This window comes from Phoxinus phoxinus (assembly GCF_949152265.1).
Source record: "Phoxinus phoxinus genome assembly, chromosome: 19".
Classification (NCBI taxonomy): domain Eukaryota; kingdom Metazoa; phylum Chordata; class Actinopteri; order Cypriniformes; family Leuciscidae; genus Phoxinus; species Phoxinus phoxinus.
In genome coordinates this window covers 25,874,010-25,884,604 of record NC_136894.1, presented here as the reverse complement: position 1 = coordinate 25,884,604, position 10,595 = coordinate 25,874,010, and the positions used below count along the sequence as shown (strand labels likewise).

General features: G+C 37.7%; 1 protein-coding gene across 1 annotated transcript; it reads right to left on the bottom strand.

Annotated features, from left to right (window-relative positions):
* Positions 1-3,810: 3,810 nt before the first annotated feature.
* tcf19l (transcription factor 19 (SC1), like) lies at positions 3,811-9,539 on the bottom strand. The gene is made up of 4 exons (XM_079591597.1): positions 9,334-9,539; positions 7,809-8,424; positions 5,872-6,802; positions 3,811-5,086 (listed from the first exon to the last, which is right to left on the bottom strand). Exons 2-4 carry the CDS (start codon positions 8,098-8,100, stop codon positions 4,729-4,731), a joined length of 1,581 nt encoding a protein of 526 aa, XP_079447723.1. The 5' UTR covers positions 8,101-8,424; positions 9,334-9,539; the 3' UTR covers positions 3,811-4,728.
* Positions 9,540-10,595: the final 1,056 nt, after the last annotated feature.

The window sequence follows — 10,595 nt, the reverse complement described above, 5'->3', positions numbered from 1 at the left end:
AGGCTGTCCCCCAGAAAGTTGCCCTGAGCGCTTTCGTTCTGAGGTTGCTGAGCGATGTGGTTTTCTAGAGAGTTTTCTGCGCTGGCAGAACCACCCGCTCACCCGGTCAGCAGAAAATGGATGAATGTTCAAACGTCTCCATGCACTGCCCTCCCATTAGATCCCTGTCAGTCACCCAGACGATCTGAAGCAGAGCATGTTCTGATAACCTCAGTCTGCCTGCAGTCCATCACGCTTCAAGCTGTCAGGTGGTTAATGCCTGCTTTTCAGTTTACATTATACATTATATTGCATGTTTGTACCCCATGATATATAGGCTCGATATTCTGTCGTCAATATGAGTGAATATAATTAGATTCTGCAAAATTAAATAATAAACTGAGAAGTTAGTTTTCAAATGCTTTCAGTTTTCACACACATTTTTTCAAATGTTATTTATAATTAGGTTAACAAGTGACCAAAACTAGAAGACAATATGTATATTAGTGCTGTCAAATCGATTAATCGCATCTAACATAAACATTTTTGTTTACATAAATTAATATATGTGTAGGCTATATATAATATTATATTTATATACATATATACATTGTGTGTGTGTGTGTGTGTGTGTGTGTGTGTGTGTGTGTGTGTGTGTGTGTGTGTGTGTGTAGTATACAACTTTGAGATTTAACGAAGGTTGTGTACGTGCAATATAAGGACAAACTAAACTGTCAATATGAATGGAGAATTCATGTTGGCAGGAGACAAGGGATTTAGGGCCTATTAACAAGATTACTGTTTTTTTTCAGTATTCAGTTTTAAGAAGTTTTGAGCCATCCATGCTTTGAGATCGTTTAGGCAAGATATGATGGAAAGGGGGAGGAAAAACAGAATTAGGCTGAGCAGAAAGATAGATTTGTGTATCATCAGCATAACTGTGTAAATTAAGACCATGACACTGGATGATATCACCCAGAGGAAGCATGTAGATTAAAAATAGAAGTGGACCAAGAACAGATCCTTGAGGCACTCCACTGTAAACGGTGACATAATGAAATTTGTGTTTATAATGAATTGTTGCCTGTCTGAGAGATATGAGCTTGAAGGACAATTCCTGTCACACTGATAGCACTTAGACAAGATAGGAATACAGAATGCCAAACAGTTGCAAAAGAATCAGAAGGCTGAGGACACCAGTATCAGAGGCAAGGAGGTCATTCATTCACTCATTCACACGTTCTGGTTGTCAAAATACATCTTGCTTTGATCCTTGATAAAAAGTAGGGAAAAAACTGAAGTTGTGATAGACCTGTATACAAGTGAAACGACTTCTTGAACAAGAAAATGTGAAGGGTAGGACTTGAATGGATGGTTGTGGTTTGCTATTGGTCGATCTCGTGTGAGTGACAGGTTGCCCCGCCCTCGCGCCAGTAAACACGTCATCAGAGAAGAGAAGAGATGATGAAGAGGAAGCTATTTTGATGAATGATTACGAGGGCTCTGCGTTTTATAACAATGTGTGCGGATTAATAATTTACAATAAATAATGCAGTGGTCCATAACAAATAAGAATTGTTCATTTTGATTTAATTTACGCTACTCTGTGGGAAGGTTTCACCTGTTTTTGTTTGAGCGTGTTAGATTGATTAGGAAAGTAGTAGCGTACCTCTATAATTAAGAGTCTCATTCATGTCTGCTGTTGCACAAACGGTGTGAGACGAGGTACATGCCAAATTTGAACACATCGCAGATTATAAATGATATTGAGGCAGGCTAATGGGACAAGACTGCCCTCTGGTGGCCAAAATAAACTGGCATGTGTATTCATCTTCCTCTTTTAGCCGTTATATTTCGCTTCATCCCTACTAGCTTAATCAGACTCTTAACTAGCACAGCAGCATTCAGCTTTGTCCTCGCATCAGTTTGTTTTTTTCTTCCAACATTTGTCTCTGTCTCACAGGTCCTGCCTGCCACACACTTCCATTGACTGCAAAAAGCATCGCCATGGCAACACGGACAGACTGCAATCCATTGCCCTCATTAGGAAGAACCTGAAAAGATTTCACACCTCTGTTTTATCTCTCCTTGATAACGTGCACAGATGTCAGCTTGACATGGCAACCGAACGGCCCTGTACATATAAGTGCACAGGTGAAATTATGTTCAGGAATCTAGTCACTGGAGCAGTATATATACTAATAAAAATTCCCTGTTCTCACTGCTGGACACATAAATAACATTAATAATAGATTATTCGGTCCTTAATTCTGCAGTGCAAATGTATTATTCAGGTTATTTTTAAATTAGTTCATTATTAATTGATGAATATCATTATCATTGACATTCATAAAATTCATAAAATATTAAATGTTGTTAAAAATGATCATAATTCCCTTCAAAGAAAAATTCATTTGTTAATTATGCTCAGATTAAGAAATTAATCTGAAGAAGTTCTTCAGATGGCACTTCTTCATATATATCATATAATTTCATGTAATTCATTTATTTAATTGTTATTCTACATTATATATTAATTGTGTGTATATATATACAATTATTTGATTTTATTATGTTATATATATATATATAATATATATATATATATATATATATATATAAAGATGTGCAAAACAGCCAGCGTTATTGAAATTTCACAAGACTAGATGCGCTTGACTTTATTGGAGCAGAGAACAGTTAATACACACCATCCATCAGAGAGACAGCCTCTGTAATACACAGGTATGAGTCTCTGCTGACCTCAAACCTACAAGGTGTTACAAATGCCTCCCAGAACAACAGGGATGTTCAAGGAATGGACAAATGGGACGGGATGTGATGTGACAGTAGGTGATTCAGACATTTAGGTCACAGACTTCATAAAGGTCAGAGGAATTGTACTGGGTTCCACCTGACAAACAGTCCCGCTATAGGGCAGCATTGTAACACGTGCTGCGTAACATGAGAATGAACCTCATTGGCTCTTGCTGAAGCTCAAACGTGCTGCGTAACATGAGAATGAACCTCATTGGCTCTTGCTGAAGCTCAAACGTGCTGCGTAACACGAGAATGAACCTCATTGGTTCTTGCAGAAGCTCAAACATGCTGCGTAACACAAGAATGAACCTCATTGGTTCTTGCAGAAGCTCAAACGTGCTGCGTAACACAAGAATGAAACTCATTGGTTCTTACTGAAGCTCAAACGTGCTGCGTAACACGAGAATTAACCTCATTGGTTCTTGCTGAAGCTCAAACGTGCTGCGTAACACGAGAATGAAACTCATTGGTTCTTGCTGAAGCTCAAACGTGCTGCGTAACACAAGAAAGAACCTCATTGGTTCTTGCAGAAGCTCAAACATGCTGCGTAACACAAGAATGAACCTCATTGGTTCTTGCAGAAGCTCAAACGTGCTGCGTAACACGAGAAGGAACCTCATTGGTTCTTGCAGAAGCTCAAACGTGCTGCGTAACACGAGAATTAACCTCATTGAAAACCTTTTCTGTTTTTAGTGCATCGTTTTAGTGTAAATGTACGTGCCCTAAAAAAAAGCTCTGCAGGACCAGCAATGAGGGGAAAAAGTGTACTGCATTCATGACATTTTTAAATGAACAAATATTTCAAATAATAATAAATACAGCTGAAAAGTTAATATATCTTCATAAATTTGTTCAAATCAGATCATGCAAGACAGCAAAATAGAGAAATGCATGTCATATTATCCTATAGTACATTTATACTGACAGCTAAGTTTTCTTATTATATAAAATGCACTGTCCCATGGTTACTAACAGCTCCTCACTGCACTCTATACATACTGACAAATCATATTTTAAATATAGAATTCTTTATTCAGCCCTTGATTCCCAACAAGACAAACCTGGTGACAGAAGTCATTTGTCGTTTTCAGAATGTTGAGTTAAAGTGAAGACAGTGAAAGTATCTTTAACATTCATACCACAGAAATTCTATTCTTATAAACAGTTATACATCTACACAGGGTTAGTCCAGACCAGAATCAAAACTTGAGTTAATAACAGGCCACCTTACAAAAAAACAATCGTGTGTGCGATGAAATTTCAAGGTTAAAATGTACATAGAAATGTTTGCACTTCACTTAAGCATTCAATCGAAAGCTTCTGGAGTGATTTCAGGTTCAGCTGTTCTGAAATTAATGCTTATGCAACCCTTGAATAAGACAGCACATCTTCATAACTGCATGCGTATATATTCTCATCGCCCATTTAAAACCTCTCGTACAGTATTTAATGATAACATATTACATACCAGCCATTATGTTGGTAACGTATGTTTAACCAACTGTATCTAGTTAACAAAGCCTATACAAGTCTTCCTCGATATTTGAATCCAAAGTCTCTTTAATTCATCAATCATACTTCTGAAAATATAAAATCCCACGAAAAAAAGACAGAAATATATACATACATATTTTTGATTTTTAGCTTTTAGAAGATTACATCCTTGTGTATGTGGAAAACATGTATCATAAATTGTTAGAAAGCATCCAGTGTTGAGTTCTAATGGGATGCAGTGCGTATTGAACCTGGTGTGCAAATCCAACACCCTCATTTGATCCAAAATCAGATTAAATCACCATTCAAAGCCATTAGCACCGCTGCAGAAGACATTAACTCGCCATCATTCGCACGGTGAATGCCAAGCAGCAACATATCTGCCAGTCCCCATGAATTTGATGGTAATAACAACAATGTCTGAGAGCACGTGGTTCACTACAAGGCTTTGAATGAAGAGGAGGGCGAGTGGCAGCCGCAGTGGAAGTCTGCATTGGGGTCGAACAGCAGCGAGTCTCTGTTGTGTTTGTGTGGCAGGCAGTCGAGGTGATACCAGGCGTCGCAGTCGTCACACTGGATCCACTGCACGGTGTCCTGCTGCGGGAGACGGCAGTGTGCCGCCGCGCACGGTTCCACGCCCTGAGCGACCCCCACGTCACCGCCATCCTCGTCTTCAGAAGAGGAGGAGGAAGAGGAGGAGGAGGAAGAGGAGGAGCTGGAGGAAGATGATGATGAGGGAGAAGGCAGGGAAGGCCGTGGTGGCAGCGGGTGTTTTCTGGGCCTTCCACGTCGTCGCCTGCAGAAAAACAAAATCAGTAAAACTATATATTAATAAAGGCAATCAATTCATAAAATATACTATTGTTTGAAAAATGTAATCGCTTTATCTTTATCAAATATTTTTGTATATTTTTTAAAATTGTAATATACTTGTTTTTATATTTTTAAACCTTATTTTAGAATAAAGATTTTATTAATTTCCATACATTTTTCAGGCTTGGAAATCACAAATTCCCTGATATTTTACATCAATAAATGCAATTAATTAGAAGAATATACTACTGACATTTAGAAATAATAATGACTTGAATTATCTATATATAGTCATTATATTAAAATAAATGTTTTTATTTCATTTGAGATTTTATTCTGTTATTTTGTTATATAAAAAAAAAATTCTATATATATTTTTAGGCCTTGAAAACACAAATTCCCTGATATTTTATATTACTGATACAATAATAAATTAGAAGAAAAAAATATTATCACTCTTAGAAATATTAATTTTTATAAAAGACAGACCGACAAGAATAAAGTTTTTAATAATTTCCATACATTTTCTAGGCTATTTCATACATCATATATAAAATGCTATATATTTCCAAGCCTAGAAAATCTATGGAAATTATTAAAATATTTATTCTTAGTATAGATACTAAATTAGATACTAAAAAATATGAATGACTTTAATTTTAGAATATATATATATATACTGTATATAAATTCCTATATAAATTCCAGATGTTTTCAGGTTTTTGAAGATCGTGAGGCTCCTGTATGTGACTATCCAGTATCACTCACCCAGTTGAGGCCTGAAAGCGAGAAATCACCCCCCTCGCCTTCTCCGTCTTGCTCATCCTCGCTGATGGGGAGGTCAGGCTGTAATTCTCACTTCCCATCCGCAGGGAAGCGTATATCGGAGAGCTGTTTGCCCTTGGTCTCCGTCCAGGACCAGACAAGCAGGGCTTCTGCTGGCGGAGGGGAGTCAAATTGATGCTGTTGCCTGTGGTGTGACTCATGTTCACAACATGATTGAACTGCCTGTTCGGGGCCGCATTGAAAATGCTGCCGGTGTGTTTCGACACATCAAACTGTGAGCGGCAACTCTGCTCCAGTTTGGGTAGAGGGGGTTGAAACACCTCCGACTCTGATTTGTAAAGTCGTCGTCTTTTCTTCGCTTGTACTCTCCTCCCGTCCTCCGCGTCTCTGCGGCCCGCAGGATCATCTGAACTGTCGTCCTCCAGCAGGACCGTGTGGGCTGACTTGCGTCGGCTCTTTGAGGACGGCGGGACAGACTTTGATGAAATCTCACCAGCAGCCTGGAAAGGAGGCGGGGTTGTGGGCGGGGCCAAGGCGTTGAATGGCGGAGAATTCAAGGTGGTAGTTTTTTCGCTTTTCTTAAAAGTCCAGCAGCTGCCGTTCATCTTGCTCAGGCTGCCGATGGAGTTGAGGATGACCGTGGCTCTGTTGATGGACAGCTTTGAAATGTCCAGAGCGGGGTCCGGTTTACGGTCCGAGGACGTTCTGATCCGGTTCTTAATGTTAGATGAGAAGGTACCCGTTTTGGGCACAGTGATGGCGTCAAAGTCCAGTGGGCGAACCCGTACTTTCTGGAAGAGGAAGTAGAATTCTGGGCTAGCCCGTCCTGATTGCCCACCGATGGTGAGTGTGTCGCCATCAAAGATTTCCTTTAACACCCCTTGTTGGAGGCGTATGTCATTTACCCATGTGCCTGTGGAACAGAGATAGATTTTTTATTTTTTAAGATATTTTACATCAGAGCTTGTAATAAAATGATCTACACTTGTCCCAGAATGCAATTGTGTAGGTCATGTTCACATAGATATACAATTAGGCTATACGGTCAAAGCTAAATATTAAGAAACAAACAATAAATATTGCATTTGTAATATTTTATATATTGAAATCATCATTAACTCCTTCCCCGCCATTGCCAGAATTCTCCGTCATTTATGACGACGCCATTGATGGAATTGTCCGTGTTTTCACTGTTATACGGTAGGCAAAGCTATGACACATCTTCTGAAAGAGTACAGAATCTCCGGATCATAAAATAAAAAGATAAAAATTGCCTAATTTTACCGAATGAAATGTCCAGATTGACATATAGGACTGTGAAGCTTTAGGGGTGTTGATGGACTCGATCTACTCCATCTATGTTTAGACCATCCTTCTGAATCCGATCTTGATGTAGTCTTTGACAAAAAAGGGTTTTTCTCAGCTTTTTGCACAAACTGTTGCTTTTTTGTGAAACGTACCCATATTCAATTGTTGATGAAAAAAGAAGAATGCATTAAGCTAGAATAAAACAGGTTTTTTCGTTTAAAAGCAGAGGCTCTGTTCTTTCTTTTGATATACTGTGTGTTCAGATATTTATACAAAAAAATATATATATATTCTGGGGGCCATGAAAATTTTGTGAAAATGTAAAAAGCTAGTGGTCGCTGACAAAAACAAAACAAAAACGCTAGTGGGGAAGAGTTACAAAGTAGTGCTGTCAAATAGATTAATCGTGATTAATCGTATCTAACTTAAGTCTGTAATTATTCATATAAATATACACACACACAAATATATTTACATATATAATCTATACATGTGTGTGTGTATGTATGTTTACAAACTTTTATGTTTGATGCGATTTATCGATTTAACAGCACAAATATATATTGTATGTATGTATATAATTGTATTTTTAAATACAGCACAACACCCACCATTGCTGCTGCGGTCCTTCACTTGAACTTTCCAGCCCTCTTCTCCAGAGGCATCGGTTTCTCTTTCCACATGGAGCTCAGCATGGATACGGGACACAATTATTGACTCCAGAGTGACATCACAGATCTCTGTGGCCTGTCCCAGCCGAAACACACACTGGGCCAGAGCGGGGCGGAAAGTGTACAGGTCACGCGCAGAGTCAGACGACTCATTTCCATGGGCGTTATTACTGTTGGCATGAGACAACCCAATCCTCAACAGCTGAAAACACGGCTGGACTCCTGACGACATTTTGACATCCCACAAATAAATGGGGAGAAAATCTGCAACACAGCCGGCAACAGCTGGGCCAATCACATAACACCGGGCTAAACGTCCTCCATCAAAGACTCGCTACTCAGAAAGACTCTTTTGAGTGTGCCCCTAATAAATAAATTATTAAGCCCAGTAAATAACATCTGACACACTAGATATTATTAAAATATTTAGAGGACAAGCTAAAAAGTTGCAGCACATATAGATAGAGAGATTTCTGCGCAAAATGTCTAGGTGGGTGAAGTATTAAAAGTGGATATGCAGTGCCGGGCCAGATGCCATCACTTGCTGGTCTTCATTCTGGAAAACAGAACAATACAGCGCTTTAGTGACATTACCAATATTAAATTCTTTATTGCAAATTCCTTTTTAGCATTTCTACAGTGAAAATTTTAAAAAAATCACATTTCTGATAATAATGAACATGATGCTTTCATGGTTCAATCATACATACACACACACACACACACACACATATATCTATATATATACATATACAGATACACACACATTTATATACATATATACACACACACACACACACACATATATACGTCACATATAGGCCTATCCCATGCATAGTAGTATGCGTTTAAATATTTACATGCATATTTGTATATAGTTTGTTTTAATATACACCACAATGTTTAGAGATACTGCATATATCTTTATACAAAGTAATACATGGATAATGTAAGAAATAGCCAACTATTTTCATTATATTAAATACATTTACAAAAAAAAAATATATATATTTAAAGAGTCGCTAGTCAACGTGGACCATGGCATTGCCCCAACAATACATACATTTATAAAAGCTGATGATTTATAGCTTGACCAAATGTCAAAGTTAGCTGCGCGTCGTCTATACAGTATCACCGTCTCATTCTCTGATTTACACCATGCATTGTAGCCTATAGGTTTCTCCACGAAACTTTAAATCATATACAGTTGCTCAAAAATGTTTCAGAGCAGTAATTTATCAAACATGCGGCGTATTTACAAAGCGCAGACGTTTGATTGTTATACATATTTCGCTATATCACCGTCGCAAACAGAAATGTTAGTGGCTGTGAAGGCTGAGCAGTGGATGGCTCGCGCATGAAGCACATTCACACAAAGCGAGTTGAAAAAAGCTGTTTTATGCATACAACCATCTCATTTCGTCGAACATTACGATAATAAAACACTTACAAAAGCATGACATACCTAAATTATGAAGATATATGTTTAGTAAAACGCTACATGTGTCTTTTATTTGTGCTCCGTGGTAAATCTTATCGCCTCCTCTCCCCAGGAAGTGCTTTGAAATTTGGCGCGCCAGGACCAGGACGCGCTTCCTTGCGCGAAAATCAACGCCACTTCCGTCGATGCTGTTGTGAAGGAGACCGATGTCAATGGAGAATGACAACAGTGTTTTAACCATAGAGGAGCGTTGTGTTTTTGTTGTTAACAAAATCATTGATTATTTTATGTAACGACACACTTTGATGGATACGCTCATTATTACACAATTAATACATTTAAAAATTCGAATTATAAAAATTATAATATAATTACATTTGAATTTAAGTATATTAATTATATTTATATAAATAAATACATACATAAAAAAAATATATATATATTTTCCTGGTGGGGAATTATCACCTATGGGAATTACTGAATAACTGCATGCCTTTGTAGGCTATATTAATGCTTATAAGGATTCAAATAGCGTATAGTGTTCATTTAATGTCTAAATAGCTAGTAGTAATTATGCATAATAGAAAAAAACAGACAGACAAGAACATCAACCATGAGATTATTAAAGTTCTTTTTATTTTCATCTTTCATTCACGAGGAAAAAAACAAAGTTGAACTAAAGTTGTGCTTGAAGTCAAACTGTGAAGCCACATGTAATACTAAATTAATAAAGCAGCCAAAAAAAAAAAAAAAAAACTTCTGCACCATACTTTGTACATGACTGTGAAGTATTGTTAATATTCATGGTTCTATGGAAGTCAGTTAGCGGTATTTGCCTGTTATAGCTTAAAGCAAATACATCTGTGTGAGTTTCAATGCTCATCCGAAAGAGGAAAAAATGCTATAATGATCACAATCACAACTTTTCCAAGACAGCTGCAGATGAATAAAGCACTTTGAGAAACCTGTCTCCTGTCCTGAGAACTCTTAAGCTGACAAAAGATCAATTTACCAATGAAATCAGCATAAATCGATGAGGAAAGCACACACTCCTGAGCTCGTTTGATAATGTGATGCCAGCATCTGTGTAAACCGCTGATCAAACCTGAGCAGACTTACAGGGTGGACTTGTATTGCTATGGTTCCTTTACCCCTAAAATATTGACAAGTCTTTTTACCAGTCACTTTTCACTGCGATGAGTGCATGCTCTTAATTTGATTTATCCAGCTCAAACTACTCAGGGTAAAGTTCAATTCACCAAACGCAAATGCAAATTTCAACATAT